We start from the raw sequence: 27,171 nt of genomic DNA on the forward strand, positions 1-27,171 counted from the left end.
CAGTATTCTGGTCCCATTTCAGGTAAGAGTTTTTGTGTTTGAGTTGCCAAAACCTCCGTCCAAAGAAGAGAAGAATTAAGGACGCGGGAGCTAAACGAGCGTCACAAATCAGTGAAATTGGACCTTCACCTTGGCTAGAAGATCCCTTTCATTATGTCAGCAAGAGAAGGTACGTAGTAGTACAGTGGCAATATTTTCCATTTGTCACCAAGCCCAGCTAAAAACCTTGGGAAATGGATCGTTCCTAGAATGTCCTCGCCTCATGGCACCTTCGCTCAACGAGCAGGATATCATCGCACGACCAAGAGCCATTTGGGATGGATCCCTTTCTTTCTTTCTTTCTTGTTCCTCCTCCAATTCCTCCTCCTTCGCATTTTCTCTTCATTCCTTCTATGTGGTGTGGCTTGAACGAATGAAGGGAACCTTTCTTGTCAATCAGATCCTGAAAAGGAATCCACAGACCTCAAAAGTGGGATTGTTCCAGCGCAGTCTGAGGAACAAGGCGTATACAGTACACACTGGGCTATAAGTAGTACTTCTTAGACGTGAATGGTTGTTGGTTGTTACGCTCCCTAGTGACACCAAACATTGTTAGATCACAAAAGGAGGAAATTTTGTGGATAAAAGGGGCAATTTCGTCTTCCCTCATTCTCGGTGGATCTATGTTTCTTTGCGGTGTAGGGCGTTCTCTCTTCTTGTTTCGCTTTTTCTCAGATCTCTTAAGAGTGAATGATGGTCGTATGAAAAAGTTTGTGAAATTGGGAATTCCCCTCTATTCCCCAGAAATGCCGACAAAGCCATTAACAAAGAAATGAGGCATCAGTAAAGAAACCCTGTCAGATTAACCACGGAGTAAGACACGAGTGGCACTATCAAACATTTCCCTCTTTGCCACTTAGCCCCACATGTTAGTGAAAGTTGTCTCATCAGCCATACTTGTATCCTTGTAATGTCTTCAACGCACGTGGTACGCTCTGAAAACTTGTCGTTTGCGGGTTCATCTGTTGTCGGGCGGTTTCTCGCCCAGACTGAGAATTAAATGCGCTCAAAAACCCTTTGGCCCTTGGCTGAGAATACATATTATGCCCGTTATGAGGCCTGAACACGACTCCGGGATCCTGAAAAATCTTGTCCCAGAAAGTCTTTCTTAGATTACCACTGTCCTTCTCCGACACTGCCGAGACTATCAAGCCTTGGGTGCGAAACGGGATATAAAGAACAGGCCCAATGAAGCCTATTGCCTAGTAAGTATTCATCGAACAAGGGAAAAGTCCGCTTTCACAGTTGAGCCTAGCATTTTACAGCCCTTTCTAATGATGAAAAAGGTGCATAAATATGCTACCTACTCTGGATCAGAGAAGTACCTTAATTGCTCAAAGAGGGGCTCGGCCTTATTTACTTTTTGGTTCGGTGGATAAATTTTGAAATTCACATGCCCTGATTGAGGCCTTAAAATAGTGCAAGCGTGACCGACCATTCTTGTATCCAGTTTGAGCTTGCTAACTACTTGAAAACTTGAATTCGACCTTCCCATAGGCCTTGTGAGAAAACCTTCTCTCTCCTTCTCGGTCCCTCTAGTCAGTCTTTGTCCTGGAGATGTGAAATGCACTTCGCACGAGAGTTTCAAAACTTTTTCCTTCCACAAAGAGCGACCAGGAATCAGGCCTAGCGAACAGGGGCGCATCAAGAGGATGGGTCCCGAACCAGTATTCAGGTGCATTTGAGCCTGTCCACCATTGAGCTGACCTCCTCTGGATGGAATTCAGGATTTAGATCTTTGATACCATAGCCACTAATGAATCCAAAACCTGGCCCTCGTCTAACAATGCTTTGAGAAAGTCAGATAAAAGTGCCTGTCCATTATCAAAGGCCACCAAATGAGTGCTTCAAATTTTCAACGGGAAAATGGCCGGGTGTGAAGTGTATTAGGGCACGAGCGTGGCATAATTCTTTTGTACTTGTTATTCATGAGTAAGAGGAGGGAGTGGCATGAAACACCCATATGAGCCTTCACCATGCCTGACTAGTTCATTTAGGCCTTAAAAGCACACTTTTTGTGGAAAGGTGCCCCCGGTGAAATTCAACTTTCCTCTCTGACAAGGGTGCAGTTAATTTATTACCATAACAAAGGAGGGCCTGGTCGCTGACTCAACAAGGCTTACCTTTGGACATTTTTCGGGTCGTTGGAGGACTTGAGGGCGAGAAAGTTTATGTTTAAACTGGGATGACTGCTACCAATAATCGCGATGTTCATGTTTTCACATGCTAGAAAATCCAGGGCTTGTACCAAATGATAAACTCGCATCTGAAAGGGAGCCTGTACTGCAATGAAATGCGCAAGTTTCTGAATGTTAAAAACAGTTCTCTTTGATGGTCACGCGTTTCCAGTAAATCCTTTTGATCGTTTTAGATGTGCAAGAGTTGATGCTTTAAGAAGGAAAAGTATCACAATAACATGCTATGCATGATGAGAGCAATCTCACTCTTTATTGACTTGTACTTTGACAAGATGGTTAGGCAAAAGCGCAAGTCCTTCAATGAGAACGGTTACGAGAACAGACATATATGAAAGTCTCGATTTGTTCAAAAATAGAGGCCACGTGATTGCTACCGGATTTGAAATTGATGAATTTTGTTTTAAAACGTTTCTTTTCTGTTAACAAACGAATGTGTGAGAAATTAAAAAAAAAGTTAGATAATATTAAAGAAATCGAATGAGATAATTGGAAGATTGAAAAAAAAATACAGGAAAAAGGGAGAGGGGTGAGAAATATGTAGACTAAAAAGTTCCTTGCTCAAAAATCGCCCTTCCTATTACATCATTTGAGCCAACTTTGAGAACTAATCTTTCCATTCGTCTCTTGACTGAGCTACATGCATGCTTAGAAGTTCTAGTGTTTCCTCATAACTGTTGTTGTTCTAGGTCATGCAATCAATGGGCTAGAGCCATTTTTATGCATGTTCAACCTTAAGTAATTCCCTTTAATTGTCAAGATTACCTACATGTCTCACAATATATTGCGGAACAGTTTTTCACGACCTTGAACTCGTCTCAGTCATTGAAGTACTCCAAGAACTTGGCCTTAGTGTGAGGCATTATCTTTAGTTGTCATGACTGTGTGACAGAACTATCATTGTAATTATTGTTGTTCTGTTATTTTGACCTCAATCCCGACCAAAATGTGCCGTATAGTTGGTGGACTCGAAAATGGCAAAGAATTCAAAATCAACTTCCCCAAAAAGAACAAAATCAGACCCGTTCTTTGGTGATTACTTTTCAAAGGCTGTCGTTCCCGCGTCGGCTTGATACAAGTTGTATTTAGACGTGGAACATAGACAAGAAGAAGCAGAAGAACGATATCCAGGGAGATCTAAATGCCTCCACTAAAACGGCTGACTATCTTCAGCTGTGCGTGCCTCTCTAAGTCAGACAGATTCCAAGCTCTAACCTCGAGCATTGAGCGTTCTCCAAGCATGACCAAATCAAGCAAGCGAAAGCGATCTTCTCACTGAACATGACATTGGAAATAATCATCAACAGCTCTAGGCGGTCCATTGCTCAATGACTGAGAACATCAGAGGGAACAACACGCAGACGACGAGAATGTTTTGGGTGAATCCAAATTGATGAATCTCGGGATAAGAGTCCTTTTCTCATTCTTCTCAAGAGATTCACTTGTCTGATTGTAGGATTTAATGTTTGGGATAAGGGATTACTATGTACTTGCTTGTGTCTCTCTATCTGGTAAGCTTTCGTCCCTCCTTAACTATTAGTATTATTCTTCGTAGGGAACACATTGTTATCATCTCGAGCCGATCCCGAGATTGGCTAGATATCTTCACAACAGAAATTCATTATAACAGTAAATAACGCGTAAGGAGAGCCGAGTCTTTGAAAAAAGAAACCAATAAGCTAAGGAGGAGACCTTCCTGTCTCCCCGTTTCCTTATTGGCTATTCATAGACTCATGTCATAGTTAGATGACAGTGTTTTACAATAACTTGATAGTGCGTAAGAATAATTTGATAACATCATTTGCCATAATACAAAAACATTCTGCTCAACAACAGTTGCGAATTTTGGGTATAGCGATTTACAAACCTTCCCCGTGTATCGCGTATGAATGGACCTTCTTTTTGAGATTTTTTGGATCTGGGATCAACAATCAGCTTGCGCTTCCTCCTCTTCTTTGGAAATGTTTGTGGAGCACATCAGACTTGTCGTCCCGTGTGAGACTCGGATCTCCAAACTACTCCCACTAGATAAACATTGGAAGAAGATTCTGAGTGGGGCTTTGATTCGTGGAACAGTGAAGGTCGCGCTCCTGTGGGTGCTCGGAGTCCAGGCTGGCTGACTGTTGGTTTCCACAAGGGGACATTCAGGACCAGGACCCGTCGAGAGATCCACTTGGAGGTTGTCCTTTTATGGCTACAGTTTTATGACAAGGGGGACACTGTTTGTCTTCAATATCCATATCATTAAGAAGGGTTGTAGCCGACAGACAGTATGAGAGTAATATTTCGACCTCCCTTGAGGACGTAATTTATGACAATTAACTTGTCATTTCTATGGTTTTGTTGAGTCCACTTAGTAGGTGGAGCGTAAAGCTCGTTTCCTCGTCACTTTCCTCGGATATTTCAATAATTGCCCATCTTTAGTGGTGTTTGGGTATTTTTGGGTAGTATCACATTCATTAAATGATCGCCGCCCTAATGAGAATCTGGGACGAAATCGTGCGTGGGTTAAACTCTACAAGGATTCTAGTAACAGTGAGTGCCAAGTTTCACTCCCATTTGTTCCCGACAAGAAAATCCAGGCACAGTGAGTGAAAGGATGATTATTTGCATATCCTTCTCATCCAATTCTTCGGGCCCCTATTTTCAATGTGATTCGGGGCTTGGACTGTGTACTGTACGTACTCGTACGTACGAGTATTTGTTGTGGTGCGGAATCATCTTCGTCGTTTCCTCAGCCAAAACGTGCCCGTCGACCTTGAAGGCCACGGATCCACCACTAAGTCCTCGTCTTCTTCCTTACCGTCGTCCCCACTGGTATTGCTTTTATTTGTTGTGTATGCTCAGGATTGGGTTCCTGGTCCAAATGCCGAAGCGTTTGCTACAGAATGACATCTTTCGTGGAGGAAATGGAAATGAAACCGTCCTCATCATCAACACGATCATCCTCTTTCCGCAAGCTTTGCCATGGCCTGTTTCCTGCTGCCAGCCAGCCAGCCATCCATCCACCAACCACCAACCAACTCCAACTGACTACTTGCCTTCTCCAGTCTCTTCTTTCTATGTATAAAGCACATTCCCCGAGACACTTTGCTCCTCACCCAGTTCCAACTACTGGAACTGTCATCTTATTGGCAAGTGCTCAAAAGCAGTGAGTCTCTCATCCCCAAAACGACTCAAAACCAGACGGGTAAACTTGCAAGGGTTCAAGATATGAATTATAGGAGGAGACTTTCCACAGGGTTATTCCTTACCTGATCCAAAATGAAAAAAAATAGGGTATGTATGCTGACTTCATCGATTGGGTTTAATGTGACCCGAATAGTCATCATTTGGATTTAAAGGCTTGAGTGCTTTGCATTACCACATGGTTGTATAACCTATAATAATGCTCTTCCCATTGGTAGCTTATGAAAGGCTTTTTCTACAAGATTGATACAGTAATCAATGTTTTTCAGCCTTTGGTAACTTTTGTAAATTACCTTACCTCACTTGGATTGAGTCGAAAAGTTTATTGTAGGGAAGACCGATTGGAGGACCCGCCTCAAAATTGGAGAGCCATACAGAAACGAGAAACCATTTTATGTTGTATAGGAACAGGAAGTTGCTTTTTATCGTAGGAAACTGGGCTATTTCGCTCATTTTATCGCCAGTTTATTTCGCATAAAGTGGACGACCAAACGTATAATATTTGAAAGGTCGTGAAAAAGGACAAGGCACTTCGCCAATGTATAGTACAGATATGAATGCCACAACTAGTGAAGAGAGAATACAGTCATAATCATATTGAGTGTCAGCATGGGGAAAAATAATAATAAGTAACCTGCGTAATGGAAAAGGGGTCCTTATCATTGTCAATATCTCTCTCTTGAAAGTGTGTCACCCTTGACATGAAATCCAAAATATGATCTGCGGTATCACACAAGCCAGAAATCGATTGTTGGGGTCAGGAAAGGGGTCATTCGATTGTCACGTAGTGTATCACAAGTGATTCTCACCTATCACTAAAATTAGTCAATAGGTCTTAATTTGGCAAAAAAATTCCAAGGAGATGAACCACATAGGGAGGGTTGCTATTTAGGTCACAAAGTACACAAGATTGATACTTCAAAGCAATCCCTAAAATCTCATTGGGGCCACTAACAATTTCATAGCAAACTTCCTTCTATCAGTGGAGTCCAGCGCATTGAAGCTGAAGCAGAAATTTGACGAGCGGCCCGTCAACAACAAGTTCTAAAGGTGTAATCTCATCGCCTTAGAGATGTTGTAAGGTAAATATTAGGGTGAAGAAGTCGGTGATGTAGTTTACGAAGAAGGCCAATTTGCCCTGGTGGACTTCAGAAAGGCCAATAGATATGACGTGAAAAGACTGGCCCGTTCATGCGTCCGGGTGGTCTCGTAACTGGAGACTGACTGAGCGAGAGAGAACGACGAACTTCCAGACCAGAATACGAAGTGGAGTTTTGAGGAACGGAACGAACAGTGTTCCAGGCAAGGCCACCATGGAACGAACCACTATGAACTTTGTACTCTAACATAATAGGTACTCTGGGCTTCCAAGATCAAAAGAGTGTAGGCTTCCCAAAGTCTCAGCAGGCCTATGACAGCTAAATAAGAGATCATTCCCCCTTCTTCATTTCCGACGAGGAGCAAAAATGGAGAAGGACTCCAAGAGTTTTTCTTGAGGAAAGTGAGCAATAACAAAGGATCACCCCTAGGGAGAAGGCTGCTTTGGTGGGAACTCCTCCTTCACCCTAATTCCTTTGGGCGCGATGTTGACCCCGATCGGGTTGATAATAACAGAATGTCAACAATAAACTATTAATCAGCCGCTATGTTTTTTGTTGATTGACCTCGGGTCAAGCTCATACACGTACTGTATGTATACGTACTATAAAACACAATATGAACAGAGAAGTGTTGAGGGCATTTATCCACTGGGATTCCTTGAAGCAATGTAATGCTTTGCGCTTTATGGGGTAGGTAAAAGCTCCTTTACCTAGGGAATGATCCTCTAACAGTGTGGTGTGGTTTTTGTGCCTTGCACCCTGGAGAGCGATTGCTCGACGCGAGAGCGACAAAGCTAGCGAGCTAGCTAGCTTTAGGTGCATCGCAAGCATTGGAGGCCTCCTTTAAAGCTCAACTCTTCATCTTCTTCTACTCACTCCTCCTCCCCCGTCTTTGGTCGTTTCCACCCAAGCGCCTTTTCAAATGAAAATAAATGACGCCAACTCTTGATAACTGGTGCATGCTCCCGAGGCTTTCATACAGCCTTAAATGGAGCACTACATTATTCGGTTGATCCCAACCAATGGGTTTTTTTCCTTATTTTCATCGAAAGATTCCATGCGTCCATTATCTCTGTTTTCGATTATTTGTGCCACATGCTCTGGATACAATTAGTTGCTGGCTGTTTCTAATCTTTGGTCTGGACAAGTCATTTTGAAGATAAAGATCCTTTTCTTGTACATGCATGAATCTGGGCGGGTTGGTGGTTACTCGACTTGTGGCAAGGACACATCTCGCCGCTGAGAAACACACCGAGAAAATGAAGAAGGAGATGAAACCAACGGTGGCCTTTACATACGAGGGGAGTAAAGCGTGCAGTGGCCTTTATCGTCTGTATCTTAGTGAGGCGGCCCCTTCTCTCCTATTGCGATGGTTCTTCCCGTCAGTGCTCAAGCACAATAAGGAAGCTAAAATGAGGAAACTAAGAGATGCAATCTCATTCTACAGCTCTTTATAGAGTAGCCATGGTTTACAACGTTAGAACATATCCAGCACAATGGCCGCAGCAAGTCATGACAAATTGGTCACCAATACACACGAGTCATCTCGAGCAGAAGGCATCGTGCTTGTGCGGCCAAAATGTGCTGACTGCTCTTATTTTAACGTAGATCACGTCGAATTAAGGACTGTAGTTGTTCATGACGTGCTAGGATATGATAATGATATCACCAATGGTTCTACGACGCTTCTTTAAATCTCCTCCCCAACCATAATCCTTGGCCATCACCCTCGTTCTTCCATGGTCTCGTTGGCGGAGGGTCGTAGTGTGCGGATGTGGTACTCGTCCACTAGTAAGCACCCCAGTGCACTTCTTCGTCCTCCTCCTCTTCTTCTTCTTCTTGCCCATACTGTTCTCATTTGCTGAAATGGCTTGGCTCATGTAATTCGTACAATGAGGTCCAGTGGTTCATCCTGGAATGGCCCAAGTTCCCGGTCTAGTTTCCGTGCCCTTGAGCATTCCTCTCATCCTCTCCATTTTTGCATATTTTCTGTCTTTTATTGCGCGATTCGGTGGTAGCATCTCAGTCCGGTTAGGCCCACTACCTTGGACCGAACACATTCTAAATGGATCGGGAATGATGCAGCAGCGGAGCTTCCGGTAATATTGTAGTCGCTCAATTGTGGAGACAATCGAGAACAGAATTGGAAGACTTCATTGCCAGTCACAAGAGGAGCCAAGGAGACGACGGTGGAAAAGATCGTCTAATGGATCCATCCAAAGAAGCAATTATCATATGAAGATAGTTAAAATGATCATCAGACCAGCCCAAGAGCGATACGTATTGAACCGTGCTCCCATGATGGAAGCTGTTGTTGCCATCAAGGAAAGGTAGTTGCTCTAACCTAGCAAACGAGCAAGCAAGCAAGCAAGCAAGCAAAGGATGGAGCCTTGGTGGGATAAGTTGGATCTAAGACCATCATCTTGAGTGGGTAAATTCTCATCTCTGCAGTACATCATATGGTGGCTGATGTTATCGTGGTCTTCTTCCTCTCCTCAAAAACTATTGGATGGAGCCAAGAAGCAATAAGCACCCCACAGCTGTTGTTCAGCTCATGTGTTATTGAGCAAAATGTGGCACTGAGCGGACGTTGGTCCTAGATTATACTTTGTTTGGGTACTTGGACTGGTGTTCCGAGAATTATGCTGATTCAGAAGTATCCTTCAGGTTGATGATCCAGCCTGGAACAATTGGATCATTGCATATCATAGAATTATGATAATCTTGAGACATTAATAAGCCTGGCTGCTCGACCGCCCGAGATTCGAGAATGGCCTTGATCGTTGTTTCCCCTCATTTGTCCTTGTCCTCGGAAGGGCTCCCGAAATGAAGGGGGAATCTCCAACTCTGGAGAACAACTGATCGAATCGTGAAATCGTGACACTCGTTTTGTCTCGACAACTCAATTCGATTGCGAGACGCTGACAATAACGACGACGAAGAAGAAGAAGGTGTGGCTGCTACATTTCCGATCGCGTGGCAAAGCTCAATTCATAATTCCCCTTTCGTCTGGAATATTGAGCACAAAGAAAGTGGCAGGTGCCCAACATTGCACCTCCATCCTCTTTCCATCACTATCCCGAACTGAAGAGTCAAAATAGAGACAAATTTCATGGAGCTCCCTAATCCTTATCTCGATTTAGCATTGCTCAAGCAACAAAAACGGAAAGAACTCTCATAAATTTGGTAAATCTTCAAATCCCAAAGGCATCTGATATCTTCCAATTGGATGGGTGGTGAGATAGTGCCCAAGCTGGAATAAACTCCGCCATACGATGATCCCATAAGCTCAACAATCACGCTCAGGATTTATGACCTCCCCGCATGAACGAGGTTCGCAATGACAATTATGATGGGAATCCAGGGCTGTGGCGTGATTCGTCAAGATTTTTCATAAACACGACAATGCATGGTACCTTTTTATTGAGGGATTTTTACCGGATATGAAATTTTATGGAAAAGCAACCTCTTATCCTGAAAAGATGCAGGCAGACCTTAGCATATCGATTTTACGATCCCACGCACTTTTCCATCAGAATGGATGGTTGTGAAACCAGAGATATTTTAAACTAAAGTTGAAGCTTCTCGGTGCCGTTGCCATTACATCTCGCCAATAGTTTTAGAGAGTTCTTTTTGCACAATCTCTGGGAACAAGTTTCTCCTGCTGTTCCTTCAGGTGACAAAATCTGGATGGTTGATTGAAGGGAGCAGAAGTAGTGAAAGGCGGAGAAGAAGATGTCGCTCATCAATCATTTTTTTTCGTGATTCCATCATCAAATTTTCTCGTTCAAATTTGATTGAATTCTCATTTTCGTTCGTGAGAGTCGGGATCCTCTTTTATAAGCGGAGACCACCCAACACTGTGAGCACCTAAAAACACATCTTCTACGGAAAGTTGTGCGTAAAATGAATGGCACAACGCTTAATGAAGACTTATGGTGGGAAAAGCTAAGCAGCAGATGACTACAGAAGAAAAAAGACTAGTACACTTTGTAGTCTTTTTGGGATCAGTGTAAATATAAATAAATTGTTCATTCATGCTTTTGTTAAGGAAAAATTTTAGAACGAAACTTTTTTTGACATGCATTCGTTTGGTTCATAATTTCAGGTATGACAGTTGACACGGGAACGGGAACCTGACTTTAGGCTGCAAGGATTGGAAGTCGTAAAAGAGTTTTACATGGAGAAGAAGCGAACGGTCGAATGGTGGAATGGATGGGAGATCTTTTTAGTGCCGGCCAATTCTGGGGGGCCTTCACATAACGTAGAAGATGCTCCAATACTATAGGACAGAACAATGACCTTGCTCTTTTGTCCAACGATAAAAGTGGCCCACAACCGTCGCTAAAAAGACTGAGGACGGCCACACTAGGCAAGGCTGCAGGAGAACAGAGAGAGAGAGAGAGATATATACTTACCCTCAAAGAGGTTCCCATTTTTTGGCTGTCTCTGAAAGGCTAAAAAGACTCAAATTCCCTTTGGAGATCAATATATAGGTTATTGGGTCATGTGGGCCCGAGAAAAAAAAGCGAGATTCCATTGTTTGACGAGAGGGACGTGGGCCCCGGAAGTGGTTTCCGGGGTTAACAACAGATAATGAATCGTAGCATGACAGTCTACGATCGAGCAGAACCGCAACCACGTACATAGTGAGCACGTTCCAAAAGGACCTTTCCCCCTTTGAAAAGCCACTGACGAAGGCCACCAATTGATTGGGAAGCATGGCGAAATCTCTTCTCGGCTTTTCTGCCAAGAATCTGGAGCATCAGGATTTGCATTAAGCTGGAAGGATGATTTTCTGTAAATACTCCCTCTCGACCTCTTTAAATCCCATAGTCTATCCTTGCAATCCAAAAGGATTGCCTTGATCTCGCCGCGAACTAGCTTGGAATTCCAATCCAGTCAAGACGCCACTACGGTATTCTCGTACAACATCCATGCATGCTACTGCATGTGTGTAGTGATATTGAGCCCGAGAATTGCGCCGCTTAAGGCTGACACGGATATGGAACTTGGCCGTAGTTCCATCCACGTTTATATAAACAGTCCCCATGTGCATGAGGAATAGGTGGGAACAGATCAGGTTCCTGCGAAAACAGAGACTTCAAACTCGTCGACGTCTCGGCAGTTGGCTCGTTCATATGGAGGAATGGATGGAACATCGTTTACGATTCATCCCCAGCCTAAAAAACTGAATTCGCAGTTTCGCCAGATCCTCCCAGTTTTAGCGACAAGCGAGCAAACTTCACTCGGAGAGCGTATGAATAATTGATTTTTGTGGTCTGCAAGACGTGACATTGAGGAGGCGAGTGGGACTCTCTCTCTCCCCCCCCCAACACACACACATGCACACACAAAAACAGAGAGCAGGACCAAATGATGTTGTACCAGACTTGACTAATATTTAATTACTCTTTCGTGGCGACCCTACCTTCTCAATTCACATACACATGCATTAGCTGTGCTATTCCACGCCCCTCCCCTGGGACTACTTGACAGGGGTTTCGCCTGAGCCACCTTAAAGGAAATCGAATCAAATTTGGCTAATCTTTAACCAAGACAGCCAGTTAGGAAAAGGTCACCGCGAAGACAAAGGCTGGAAAGTGTAAGCTGTAGGGTTAAGATTGAAAGCCGAGGTGAACGGGTGGGATCATCTAGGCCTCCAGCCGCTCACTTTGCAGGCTATAGTTTTTGATTTGTTCGTGTCTGCTCAGCTGAGAGATGCTTCAAAAGTTAGCTCATTCAGGAAAATAGCCAAGGGCAAAATATCTTTTTCTCATTTTCTCACCAACTTGGGGATTGAGGATAGTTTGACTAGTAGCGGTAGGCGAGAAAAGGGCGAAGTAGAACGAGGAGGACAAGAAGAAGAAGATGGTATCTGGTGATAGGGTGATGGAAGAACTATTACTGAAACTGGTTGGTGTGGAGAGAGAAAGAGAAACAGAGAATCAGAGAGACAGAGAGAGAGAGAGAGAGTTCTCTCGTTGGAACAAGATCCCTGGGAGTTGCCATTGGTATGGCATTATCTCAGAAATCTTTTGTTTCAACGACACAAACGGCGCGTTATGTACAACTAAGAGGATAGCAGCTAGCACTAAGACCCGACCGAAAGCGAGCTCAAGATGGAACTTGAAAGATATGGGAGTTGCCAAAACATGACAAGGCTCAACATCCTTGATACACTCTTCACTCCTATTGTGTTCCCACTAACTGCACCACATACGGAAAAGGAATCCACCGGCCTTGTACACATCCAGTAGGTCCCATTCCACACAGAGAGTACACACACACACACGCACACACTAGGAAGACTTTCGACTTTACGTAGTCAGACTCGGAGCCAAGTCCTGCTAACACGTTCCCTTACGGGCACATATAAGACGAGCATCTACGGAAGATGACCTTCTTGGAGAGATGAGCCTTGCCCAAAGCCAACTCGATCTTCGTCCAATACGTTGTACAATTTGAATAAAGGAATTGGACCAATCTCCATTGACACCACCTTCATTTCAACCCGAAACCGTTCCTATGGTGGTTTTGGTGAGTTCCTTTTTCTAGCGAATTTCTCGTCTGACAAACTTCCGAACTCTCCTGTTCTCAGCCCCCTGTCGTGTTATCTTCCAGTGTTAAATAGGTATTAAGATGGCGTGATTTTTGATGGTTAGACTCCCCGTTGATTTGGTCGCACCAAAAAGTTTCTTGTCGTCGTTCAAGGAGCTTGCTTTGGGAACCCTGCAAAAACACACGCAAAGAGATAAAGAGAAAGAGAGACACGGACCAAGGTACTGAATAAATACTGTCGTTTCGCCAAAGGACCAAATTGCCCGGAGAAGACAGTGGGTGTGTAGTAAGACCTTTTCGTCCGAAAAAGGTCCTGTATTGTTGTTGTTGCTGTTGTTGTTGTTGTCGGTTGGTACTGTCCTATTGGTCGAAGTACTGGTTTGCCACTGTTGGTGGTGATTGTGGTTATGATTGTGGACGACTCGTGCAGACGTGTTCCCCTCCATTCTTTTTGCTTCCATCTTTGTCTTTTGTGTGTCTCATCTTTGGGGCTCTTTTTGCGACAATTGGCGAGAAATATGAGACTCTTCAAAGGCAGCCTTTGCGCCACAACCGGTCCTCAACTCTGAAACTGTCAGCTTTATGCATTTGAACCCCAGTTTGGTGGGACAAAAAGACCACACATACACTCCCTACTTTACTGGATGAGACCAATCTTAGCCTTGAAACGCAAGTAGTCGATTTGCAACTTTAAGGTCGTGCAAAAAGATAGTGACGAATGAAGAACTTTACTACGTACACACAGTGGGGTGTGAAGCCGGTCTTTCTACAAACAAACACACACCCAATGTCTTACTTTCAATGACAGATCCCATTAACCATTCGCCAACCTCAAGAATGTCGGATACAAATATATCCAATGCTAATAATAATAATAGAGTTTCAAGTGTTGGTTGTTCTTTTTTTCTGTTCCCTGGAGGTGCCTCCTTGCCAAACATTTGTTTAAGAGGGTGGTGCAAGAAGGAAGTTATGTTCGAGGAGTAATTTGTAGTGCGTGGTGAGCCGGCAATCTTTCTTGTCTCCCAACTTTGCAAAAGTCTTTCCCAACGGATGGGTCCATTGCGAAATTGTCTTGTTAAACTTGACTCGAGTTTATTTGCTCAAGCATTTCCCGTAGACCTCTTAACGGGACAAGGCTCGGGCATTTCTCTTCATTTAGCCAAAGCCAGGTTGTTGGCAGATAATAAGAGGTCGGTCGTCGCATTCATCCCTCCATACGTAGCGCATTTATTTGCCCAAGGTAAAGCCGTCTATCAGCAGGAGAGGAGGTCACAAGAATTGCCCTTGTGAATGGTGTGTGAATTTCATGACACACTCCTTGGGCAAGAATTGCCATGGTCTTGGCCATAACATCTCACTCACCCTTGAAAAGACTTAGCAAGTTTATTGAATTGTGCCGTCCAAGCGCGGCTGTCAGCTTGTCATTAAGGTGGACTCGTTACAAGCTCTCTAGTAAGTCATGACTCTGCTCTTCCGTGGAATGCTCGTAAAGCACGTCAGGCATTCTAAATTCTAACCCCTCCTCCCTCCAGATGGAAAATTACCCGGATGAAAATCCTCGGACAGCCCTCTTCACACTCAGATGTAGTAAGAAGAGAGTCGAAGGGAGGACGGGAAAAATCAAAGGACAAGCCCGATGCACTTAGCAAGTGTTGATGTACATGGAACAGGTTGGAACGAGTAAGACTGATATGTGAGCCCCAGGTCCCCCTGACTTTGAGTCGAGTGTGTGGTCTCGTGTTCATGCTGGAAGAATACACCCCAACCGAATTCAGTAGGCTCTGTTAACAATTGAACCCATTCACTGCTCATACCATCTTGGCCCCATGTTCCATTGTTACCAGAGACTGAAGCACCACATGCTTGAATTGAGGCTGTGCCCATGTAGGCAAAATCGTTTTTCACGTTCATTGCAGCGAAAGCAGAAGAGCTTTCAAGGGAGTAATTGAATGAGTTAATTGCTGGAAAATGGTTGTTGCACTCGGGGAAGTGCAATATAATTGCAGAAAAATGACCTCGGGGCCCCAATGCAACGCCACCTCGGCTTTTAATGCCTCTTGAGGACAGAATGTACAAGACAATTGCGAAATACACAATGTTCAAGGGCATTGGGTTCTCCTTGATATCATTAACAAATAAAACGATCTTATACAGTGTGAGTGTTTTTTGTTCACAATCCAAATGAACCTGGAGATTGGTGATTCATATCAAGCCTCGTACCCATTTCACATGTCCAATGAAATGAAAATTAATCGTGAATAGTCAAGTTAGTCGCTCAATCTCTCTCCCCATGTCTGCGTTGTCTTCCTAGTGTATGGTCGTTCACACAAGAGGGGGAAATCAGACCGTTTTCCGGTTTGTCTTTGGCTCATATCTCGGAAATTGTCTCCTTAAGTGGGAGGATAATGGCCTCTTTCACCATCCACAACGACCAGACTCCTTCTATTTCTCAGGGTGTCTGAATACCCAAGCTCGAGGCAGTTTAAAGAGCTCACAACATTTGATGGCATTCGAACAAATCGAGCCCTAAATGTGTCGAGATACCTTTAAGAGGGCCTTTTTAGCTTTGAGGTATTCGTCTGGTTATGAAAAGCGAAAGTCGGCCACCCTGATTGCTTCTGGGGAAGATGGATATCCCATGATGATTTCGCCTCAGTTCCAGAATGTGTTGGGTGGGCCAAACTTGAGCCGGAAAAGGAACACGGATGGCTATTTGGAGGGATTCTCTGAAATTCGAGACCGCTTCAAGGGGACTGGGTGACATTTTTCAGCAAGATTAGAAATGAGTAGGGGGACCTCGTAGAAGACACGGAAAAAGGGGACCACAATGGATTGTGAGTGAGTGATCCATTCATTTCATTGGCAGTTCTAAGAGAATATGGATACCTTTAGACTACCATCGAAGTCAAAGTTTAAATCTCTTTGATCGAGTCTTAGGAGTGCACCTTGTGATTGCACCTTTAAAAACAGATATTTACATTGTTATTGTTACGCATTAATGGTTATGTTACTTCTGAATGCATAGGTTTACCAGTCTCTATTTCATTTGACATCAACAGGAAATTCCAAAATGAGCTTAGATTTCCCCACGTTTTATAAAGCTCTTTCATACTAGAAATATAGATGACCAAGTAGTTAGGCAACCTGAAGTAATTTTTTAATCAATACTTTCAATTGTTTATGATTTTGGTAGGTAAATTCAATGTTGGTAAGAAGTCATGATAATTGGTGAAGAATGACAAATTATAATTAAGGTGGTTGTCTTTGTTCCCCGTACCTTACCACTCATCTCTGCTCAAAAACTTCGACTAAGAACGCCATTGTGTCAGACATAATGTCAAATCAAACTAAGCATAATTCGCTTATTAATACCAAGGGCAAATTAGAAACCAATATAGGCTACCGGTAATCAACAGGTGTGTAAAGACAACGTATATAATGATATAATTACGGCCATGATGAAAGACTGGATCGTAGCTACGGTAGCAATCTCAACTCCTTCTGCAACATAGCATAGATAACTTTTATCGACAGGACATTGGTGAGGGAGTTTGAGACAGTTTCACTAATAGAGCTTATTGAAATGTTGTTTTGCTGGCTTTTTCAAGTATTTGTTTTGACACGCTGAAGGTTAAGATTCATCCTCAAATGCACATGGTTTCGTTCTCTGGGTTGAATCCCTTTTCGGGGTGGAAATTCAACGAAGATCCATTCTTAAGGATGAAAGAAGTCGGTCGGACTTCAACCCCCTAATCCGGATTCATTCCTGGGTTTTCATCGTAGTCTAAAGGCACCCTATGATAGAGTAAAACGAATCTTGTGGGAGACAAGTGGGACCGAGGGGGACATTTGCTTAAACGTTGTTTTCCTTCCCATTCAATTCGGCAATGGATTGTTTTATGGCGAATAAATTGCCAAGACAGGAAATAAAATCGATTCCTCCATTACCCGGATTGGAAAAATTTGTCCGGAAGTGTTTGTGCGAGGATAAAAAAGAAATAAAGAGATTCACTCCAGTCATCGAGTCGGGTTCTGCGTATCCGGCCTTGGCCTCAATCAAGGCCGCCGTTACCTCATGAAAAGGTCTTGCGCCGTCATTGGTGGCAGTCGTCTTCTTGGTGAAATTACCTCACCAACTTCGGAAATAAGTAATGTGAGCGCTCTTCCAATGGAGCATTTTCATCGGAAACAGAAATAGGAGAAACTCGACCCGAGTAGTCGCCAAGGACCCATCTTTCAGACCCAAAACCCTCTGCATAGATCTCTATACTCAGTCAAATTTGTTTCCATAACTTTTAGAGGAACTTTGCCGCTTGTTTACTTGTGCACGAACACAATTGAATTAAGGCGATTTCTGGAGCATTTGATATTGAATGATAATTCCCGAATGCCTCGGTTTAACACCACATGTATTTGATGTTGCGGCGAACCTGAACGCGAGTTCAGATTGTTTCCAACCCACTTTGGCGCATTGCTGCATATAAATTCCGGTTTAACGATTTTCTATACGCTCAACCAACATGAATCAAAACAATATTGGCGTTTTCCTTCAATCCAAATATGTATCGAGGTCCCTTGGGGGTCAAAGAGGGCGATACAACAAGACAGTTCTTGGCAGGCCTGGGAGCATCCCTCATCGGTTGAGTTACCCGTTACAAAAAGATCCATGTCAGAGCCAACCTTGGGTCCGGATTTGGATTCGCATTGATTGATCCAGCCGCGCTATGTACCTTTAAGGGTCGTTGGATCCCTGTTCAATCAAGGCCAAACTACCTCTTAATTGTTGGGAATGGCCAGCAGGCAATCGGGTCCACAAGTTGGCCGTCACTCATCTAGTCTTCTTAAGAGTACCTCGAATCCTGGAGGATGGTGGGTGAGGCCTGGACGAAATAGGAAGCTCCTTCTTGGCTTGCCCTTAAATGAGTGTTCCATTGCCAGGCACGAAATTGAAGGCGGCAAAAAAAGAGCAGTTTACCTATCTCGTAAAGAGATAATGGGCTGAATCTGCAGTTTCTCAGTTCCTCTGGGCTAGTTGGGTCGGTGGGCGGCTCGCTTAGTACTCTGGTCCAGGCGACGGAATGAAATTGGGACCATTGAGGGTCGTTCTCCTCTTTTTTGGTGGAGCTAAATTAATGGTGACAGAATGGGAAGAAGACGAGGAAGAGGATGGGAGGAGGAGGAAGAAGAGAAACCTTCAGCACTCGATATCCAAAAGCCATAGGGATCGGATCATATCAGAGGTGCGTCCAAGGCAGTTAAGGAGAAATGGCAAAGGATGGAAGAGAGAAGGGGGGGGGGGATAGCAAACATTCGTGGAGATTGCTGACTTGGCTTTTGAGATGCAAAACGCCCTGCCCTGTGGGTGGATTGAAGAGCCGAATGCATGATTTCCATCATCAACCCCTCTCTTCTGTGGGACGACTCCAAACCTGTCAAGAGGATTGCTATCAAGTTGGCAAAGTTTCATGGAACACTCTGCCAGATGAAATTGCATGCTTGACTTGCCATAACAGTCACATGTTGGCTGAAATTCGCCGAGGGAATCAAACTTTGACTTACGTCTCCGTGCTTGCTTTCATTCTACTCTCTTTTCAATCACAGAATGATTGGAACAAGCTACTTGGTACACAACCGACACAATGGGTTTGGTGCCAACTTCAAAGCTTTGACGCACACAAAGTAGGTTTCCCGAGCTTGGGGTATCCCGACCAACCATTCTATTGGTATTTGGACTCCCGTTCAGACACTTAAAGATCGTGCTTGTGTTTTCTTGTAGCTATTGGGTGGTCTTCATAGTTGATCCTTGAAAAGGCAGGTTTTAAGGCTGAGAGGAAAAACAGTTTCCACTCGACTTCCTCGTTTTTGTACAGTCTCAATGGGGGATTGATCAAACCCGACGGGCCAAGAAATTCCTCAAGAATAAGGCAAAAAACAGGCCTCCACATCGAAATTGACAGCTGCCTCGGAAACTCGAGTGAAAAAAATCCCCAGGGAAGCAACAACGACTCGACTTGACTGAAAGATGTGGTGGTGGTACGAGTAACAGTACGAGTAGTTGTTGTACTGCAAGTGTAGGGATGGTGTGAATAGTAGTGCAACGATGGGCGCAGTTGATATGACAAAAAAAACCAACTTCATTATTGTCGTCTTTAGAAGCCATTAGGTTATTGGTGGTGTCAGTTTTGAGTCAAATTGAAGAATACGCCAGACTCATGCCATCCCAAATGAGGATGAGAAGTGATTTAAAACTGCCGCCAAAACCCACAGCTGAGGGGACTTCCGGAACACAAAATGGAGACATTGTTGCCCTCTAACCTGTACTATTAATATGTGAAATTCGTTCCTTATTTCAAAATGCAATTCTCTAAGTCCAAACAACATCCTGAAATTAAGCCAGTATTGAACAACACTATCAAACCTAAATCAAAGAAAAAAAGAATAATTTTTGCTTTTACTTTTCAACGTAAGTTTTGCCCATAATTGAAAATCTCGTTTGATCACAGTGCTCGGTTACTGCGATGCTTGCCTCTATTCTTCCCATACAGAAAACAATAGAAAGACCCCAATTTAGGACCCAAAAAAATATTTTCACCACTTTTTCTTTTCTTCGCTTGGTCTATTGACATTGGTCTAAATTTCGCTACTGTTCTTTGAACACTGATCCAACGATCATTCTATCACAAAAAAGAGACATAGAACTAAAACTCAACATAACAACGGTTCCGGAACGAATCAAGTTGCTACAGTGATCTCAAACGGCCATGAATCCCATTCATGATCTTCCATGATCTCTACCCCAAACCCAAAAACCTGAGGAGTATTTAGATATTTTGACAACTAAAATACTATTTCCCACCCACTGAAGCGCTCTCTTAGGCATACTCAAGTTCTAAGATTTTCAACGAATGAAACTTGTAGAAAGGTCCTGTTTTGAATTGTAGCTTTTTACACCGTTGGAAGAATGAAATTCCTCATTAGCCTTCTGTTGTTCCTGTTTGGAGCCGTTTCAAACTTGCCACTAACACTCAGAGTTTTTCCTTACCGAGCTCGCGGGAAGATTAAGAAAGATTTGAAAGGACCAAAAACTAAGACGAGGGTTTTAGCAAATGAAAAAACCCGACCCAAACTCGCCTAAGTTGCCCTGTTTCGAAAAAAGGCCCCAAACTCGGTTAAATCTTTCAACACCAATTTGGAAAGGTCAGAACTTGCAATTATAAATATTTCAAATTTTCTAGGAATGTCTGAAGATTCAGAGAGGAAGAAGTAGTTTGAGCGATTAGATATGGTAATTGATCGAGCACAATCGTACATATGTATCAAAAGGGATCTTGGCATATAGGGAGTTTGAAGTAACTCCTCATAGTATATTGCTTTCATTGTTTCTAAAAAGTCAATTGTCTTTCTGCTTTGACAGAGAACAAAATGCTATTGGAACCGTCAATCAATGACTTTCATTTTAGTTTTGTAGTCATTCTCGGATATCAAAATGAAAATAAACCGTACCCAAAGAACTGTTTCAATTTGATATGTATGTACTTTAATGTGCTTGTTTCGTATTAGAATCATATGAATTCATTGAAGGGCTCCTCGCTGCACTCCCGTACATGTGGTTCTTGACCCTGCCTGAGCAACGAGGCATTTTGATAGTCTACATTCATAGCTGAATCCACTTTTGTCAGGGATTGTTTATATGAACAAAGAAACATGTGGGATTGTCTTGTGAAGAACGAATAAATTGCCGACACATTTTCATTCATAACTAGAATTTACGGCTCCTGGTCATCATAATTTCTTTCTCCCATTGTCCCGTGTTCGTATTACATCTCCAATACAAGAGCCAGATTACGTAGCTCCATCTACAGAGGAGCCTTCTTTTGCCTCATAAATAAGGACGGCTTTCAGGCCAGTTAGTTGTAGTCTTACGTACGTTCTATCGCTAAGTGGCGCAAAGAAAAACTATGATTAAACCTGGACTTCCCACCCCTATTGGCCAAAAAGCATTTAATCCTCCACCCTCGGCACGAAATGCACTTTTTCATGCAATCTTTCACTTGGCAAATGCCGTAGGATGCAGTTTGAAGACGACGTGTGGTTGGTGAGCTCCTCAAAGATAAGAACCTTCAGAGGTTCACTCTGTCTTTGGCACGGTCCAATTGCACAAAAACGCATTAGGCCCGACAACCACCTTCCTTATCAAAGTGTCAATGGAAGGACAGCCGGGATGTTTGTACCCCATGGTCACGTATGATGAGGATGGGGATGATGACCATCATTATGGCATTGATGGTTCTGCAATGGTAACTGGGGGGCGGCCCCGCCATTTCGAATGAATTATCCCCATCAAGATCTGGACAGCCTTGAATCCTCCTCTCACATTTCTGAGAGAGCGCGGGAGGAATTTGGGGCTTTACTTTGGGTTTGGCGGTTGTCCAAGAGTATATTGGATTATGGCATGCATCATAGGGGTGAAAGTGCATTGAGCGACGCAAATAATGGAAGAGCTTCCCGATTATTAGTTTGCGGCATGTTCCGGCGGAGCCAAACATCTAAGCAGTCACTTGCAGGTCCCATTGGGGCCAAGGCCATTTTTCATTGACCTAGAACTGTTGTGTCCATTTTCTGTGCTTCCTTTCAAAGAAAGAGTGAGAGAGAGAGTGAGAGAGAGAGAGAGAGAGAAAACCACAACCAATTTGGGAGAGTGGGAGAAACTCTGTTTTTGGGTGGGGAGAGCCGTTTGGTTCATGTGGCTAAATTACATTGGGTTTCCCCCGTCTTAAGATTCATCTTGTGTTCATGGCAGCCATTGACGTTAATAGAAAACCAGTGTCTATGGAACATTCCTTCAGTCCTCGTGAGAGTTGGAAGTGCATTCTGATTTTCCCTCACATGACCTTCCACTCAGTTCCTTATGACAACCTTCAAGCAGCCACTTCAAGTTCGTTAAAAGAACTGCACAGTAAGAGATGGCAACCGAGATTATGACATTTAGATTTTGTTCCACGCTTGGTACGTCGCGTGTATCCGCACACACTCCATATAGTAAGACCCTTAAACACGTCTCTGGATTGTTTTTGGTTCATAGATCACAATGGTGTACTGAATATTTCATGATGCGTGGATGAGATTTGGTCACGCCTAGTGCCAAAGCAACCATTTCCAGAGAAAAAAAAAACACCAACAAAGAGCTCATGAATAAATAATTAAATCTGATGATGAATCAAATATTCGATTCAAAAGTCTATGAAATAAGGCTGATAAATGCATTAGAGCGACGGTCAAATCGATGTCTTCGGTGCAAAAACCAACACGAACTCAACTCAAAACTATGTCTCTCAAGATAAACAGAAAAGCGAATTTGGCCGATACTTCAAGGCCTTTCGAATTCGATTGTTTCATGGTCTCAACTGATTCTGAGAGTCCGGGGGAAGAGATGGGAGTGGGCTGAATCCACAAGGAAATGCTAATAGACGATTACAATGTATGAACGTCCCAAGCCATCGTGTGGCAGAGGTTAATAAAAGCACGTACAATAAATGCACTGGAGCTTCCATTCTCTCTTTCTCTCTCTCTCTGGACTTGAATGCAAAATTCCTCTGCAATGGTGACTTTTTTCCTTGCCTAACAAATATTTGATTGAAGGTCTGTTTTCCTGTTATGGTTTTCGACGCTGATGCAAATGCAAAATAAACTTGCTGCACTCTGGCCAACTCCATGTGGATTAGGTCGGGGCTATAGAAACAATTGCAAGCATTTGGACTTCCAGACCTTGCCAATGGGACCTGGACGCAAAGTGGCCAACTAGCCAAGCCAAGACCAGGCCTTGATGTTCGGGGCCTGATCGGATTGCAGACAACTTTTCAAGGATGGCACACAAACAGGTTCAAGCGGTGAAGATTCTGCGACCCTGAATCCCAAGCAAGTTAGCCAGTTAGTCAGTCTGCGGGGCAGTCAAGAGACCAGCTGAGAAGTAGGCTTGCTAACTCCATTCTGACTTCGAACAGATTGCCAAGGCTGCCTTGTTTCCCGTGACGTACGTGCATTTAGAAAGGAACTTTGGCACACATGAGGAAGAACTTGACAAGAATTTCAAATTGATTGACTCTTCCATGAAGCTTAGAGCATGCACTCAGAGGCCAACCCTAGTTGACACACACACAGACAGACAAGGGATGGGAAAGTTTCCGTTTGTTCCACTAATTGTTCACATTTGTGGGAAATTCCTATTCTCACCCATTCCCACAACTAGCTATTCTAATGGACCAAGTTAATTGCTGGAATTTGTCCTTATTCTCGATCGGGCCAAAGAAGCTGGAAAATCGCACTGAAAATGGAGACAAATCGAACGATTTGTTCTATGAATTGTCCAACAACGAAGACACTTTTAGTTCGTATCATTTTATAGGTCTCTTGGATCTTTATTGCCATGTAAAGTAGGCATTACTCATTCATACACGTCATAAATCAGGGCAATACATCATAAATAGAAATGTTTTTATTTAGGACTTGATTGAATAAACCACGAATCGTGTATCTTGACACTTACCCATCTCTTAGACAAAACCCCCCTCCCTACTACTCCACATCCATATACTGTATAATTCTCATTATTGTTCCAAAGGCTAAACTATCTAAACAATGTTTCTTCTTTCAATTACAGGCCTGCTCAGAGTCGCTCCTTCTTGAAACACAGATCTGAGGTGAGACCAGAATGCTAGCTCACCAGTGCACGCGTTACAACTCTTGTGCCACCCAGTGTTGAAGTGGTTTTAATTCCATTCGAAATGGAACGAGTTTCCAAGTTTAAGTGGCAGTTCAGGCTAAATCGGAGTAGCCGGCTTTACTCCGTCATTAAGACTTTTCTTGTCTTGAACGCCCTGAATTTTGGATTTCCCGGGACCAATGGATCAGTCCTCACCGAAATGGAGAAACCAGGTAGGTCTGGCATGAAAGCGTAATCTTTGAGAATAATGTTTCAGGCGTTCATAAGATGGTTTTTTTTTAATTTTCTTTCTTATCCCCTTCTTCCCTCTAAAAACATTACAAAAACACCTTGGCTGTGCAATCCCTTCATGATGAAGTTCTTTTCCTGAAATCTCTCAAGACCAAAATGAGCTTTCGAAAAAAGTCGTGCCTATTTTTATTTGCTGGAATGACGACATCCAAAAGGAATTTCTTTCTTGAATAGGTTGAGGATAATTTGCGCAATAGCTGCAATTGCATTTATTTGATCCAATTATTATTAAAGTGACCGCTGATTATCTTGACAACTTAAGTAAAAGAAACTGCATTCGCTTTAACGATGTCCAAAAAGCGTTGTCTGTGTATTCTGGTCTATAATAGAATGCACTTTCTTCGGAGAGGTTCTGATAACATATGCTTTGTATCGTCCCTACTCTAAAGCCAGTTCCCGAACCCTGACTTAACCGGGTGATATCCTCTTTGACTTTTACAGTAGGGGTCCCTGTAAAGGCAGATTGTTAACGGAACTGGAACTCTAAAAGTTTACTTAATAATAGCCGATCAAGACTGAACAAAGAGGGGATCATGCCCCAGTTCATGGGAACTAAATTACAGCGAAAGGTTCCTGACGAAGGGTGTTGGCACCATGGTGCACATTCCATAAGAGTTCGGGTGTAATTAATGATTTCACACTTGGCTATTCCACGGAGAGGGGACCAAACAAGCCGTTTGTTCCCCTTCTTTCCTTCCCTCTGATGCATTCTCCAGTTTTTTCTTTAATGAAGCAGAAGGCAGCGGAAAGGTGTTGTTCCACTTGATCTAGTTTTCGCTTGCGCTCTCCCTCCAAAACCATGTCCCTCCTAAACCCTTTCCAAAGGTAAAGGGCAGACGTGAAAGAAATAAACACATTAGAGGGCAAATTTCGAAGTAAGAGCACATTAAAAGAAATTCCAATAGGTTTTTCGAAAGACAAATGACCACTTGGCATGTGACTTGGGAACTTGTGAGCTCTCGAGAACGACAGATAAGTTGTTGGGGATGTTCCCTAGGATTCATTTGATCTCTCCACAAAGGGTCTTAGAGAGAGGGTTCGGATTTCCAAAGGTCCCTTGAATGAATCTCGAGGGTGGGTTGTGGATAATGTTCGAGAAAGTCTTGGCGATTGGTTCCAACCAACCTGGAACAATTGGGAGATTGGAGCCAAGTTCGGTCTTCGTCTGGAACCAGAGAAAACAGAGCCAAGTCAAAACACTTCAAGTACAAAGCGACTTTATTTACCTACAATGAGGTGAATCCACCAATGAACGACTACGTAGGGGGGCCAACAGTCCGAAGAAAAAAGAAAAGAGCCTGAGATGACTCAAGTCTCTTTTTCCTTGTAAGCCTTTGGTTGGATCTTTGTCTTGAGTTTTGAGCTTGCCAGAAGTCTGAATGTAGAGAACCTGCATAAATATATCTTGCCTCGGCAATAGATCATGACAATGAACACATTAAAGTAAGATTCTCAGAACAATCTTGAGGAAATGAGACTCCCATCAATGGCAGTCCTTTTCAAAATGGACGTTTTGTTGCTTCATGTGGTGCTCTATTTTTTTCTTGGCTACCAAAATGTTCCAAAGGTAAATCCCTGATCTAGATGGCAAAGCTATGAGGGGGGAGAGGGGGGGGTCTCAGGACTTGCTTGATGACCATGATGATGCTATCGCTGAGGAAATTGTCCAAGTTTTTCTTCTCCCTTGCATTTGGACAGTCAAGGATTTGGCAACTCCAATGAGCTTTTGTGTTCCAAGTTTACCAATGAGACACTGATTCATAGCAAAAGGCGTTATGCAAATGAACGCCAAGCAAGAATTAGAGCTTGACGCCAAAGTTAGGTGAAATCATTCGAGAATGAAGCACCAATGTCGTATTATTCCATATCCCAAAGATACAGTTTCCAGACACAAACTGCCCCCACATACGGAAGGTTTGTGGTTTTATGAGCAAATAAGTATTTTGAACGGGAGTCGAAACAGTTAGATAGCGAGGCCAAAAGGAATTCAGTAACGGTCTTTTACGCTTATGAAGTTGGCCAAGAAAATTGGCAAGGAACATTAGAATAATGCAAAGAGGAAGCAAGGGCCTTGAACCTTCGAGGACTTTGTTATGGAAACTCAAACAAAACCATAGTTGTGGCCCTTACTCTCAACTATGAGCACATTTTGAAGCATTTCCTTCGGCAGGTAACAATACATAGTGGAACCTCAACTCGTGACGAAAGAAAAAGAGCCACAGAGCTAGTCAGGTCGGTACCACTTTTTTCAACCCAACACCCATGGGATGTGAGATGTTCTACCGGGTTCCAACAAGTTCCAAGGCACTCTTTTGTACGACCCACGTAAGAGCACAACAGAAAAAGGAAGAGGGAAAACTTTCAAAGAGCGGCAACAGAAAATTTCGCCAGAGAAATCTCTGGGTATCCATTATAAAGTAGTATCATGTACATACCAGATGACTCTCCAGACCATTATTCGCCCTCAGAAACTGGGAACATGAGACGCCAAAGGTCCAAGGCAACTCAACTCTCTCTCTCTCAGGTCTCGACACACGGGCTCCATAATTCATGCTCAAAAGCCCAGGGATTGTTTCAACGAGTGTGATGAAAGTGCCCTACGGATGTATGCTGAGACATCTACTTACTCGTACTTGCACCTTGTTCAACGAACACTCTTCCTTCTTCCGTGGAATATGTTCCATTGATTTATCGGTAGGAAGTTTTTGTCTTCCTTTGAAATTTCCTGCAGAGAAATAAGCTCTTGGGTAGCCAATTCCACTTAAAGCTGTCCAGGCCATAAATCACATGTTTTGCGAGAAAGTGGTTGCGAGCAATAAGTTTATACCCTTACGTATGTCCAAGTAACTGTAATGGAAAACCATTGCGCCTAACAGTAACCACCGAAGGCACCCCTCGCTTGCCAATGAGCATTGGGTTGGCAATAATCAAGGGTCTCTGCTAAGAACCCAAACAACTGGACTCGTACATTGGCACACTTTGGCCATCATTACCACGGGAAAAACCAAGCCATCCAGGAGGCATCCATCCCCGTTCCAACCCCATCAGGGAAATGGAACACGGACCAGTTAGGCTC

The 27,171-nt window shown here is 43.4% G+C and overlaps 1 protein-coding gene across 1 annotated transcript in view; it reads left to right on the top strand.

Annotated features, from left to right (window-relative positions):
* Nucleotides 1-27,171, top strand: part of LOC131883217 (B-cell receptor CD22-like) — an 82,851-nt gene that overhangs the window by 10,620 nt on the left and 45,060 nt on the right. The window contains exon 2 of the mRNA XM_059230624.1: nucleotides 23,742-24,016. Coding sequence (XP_059086607.1) covers nucleotides 23,866-24,016 — 151 coding nt within the window. The 5' untranslated portion in view covers nucleotides 23,742-23,865. The remainder of the gene's footprint in view (nucleotides 1-23,741; nucleotides 24,017-27,171) is intronic.

This window comes from Tigriopus californicus, chromosome 7 (genome assembly GCF_007210705.1).
Source record: "Tigriopus californicus strain San Diego chromosome 7, Tcal_SD_v2.1, whole genome shotgun sequence".
Taxonomy (NCBI): domain Eukaryota; kingdom Metazoa; phylum Arthropoda; class Copepoda; order Harpacticoida; family Harpacticidae; genus Tigriopus; species Tigriopus californicus.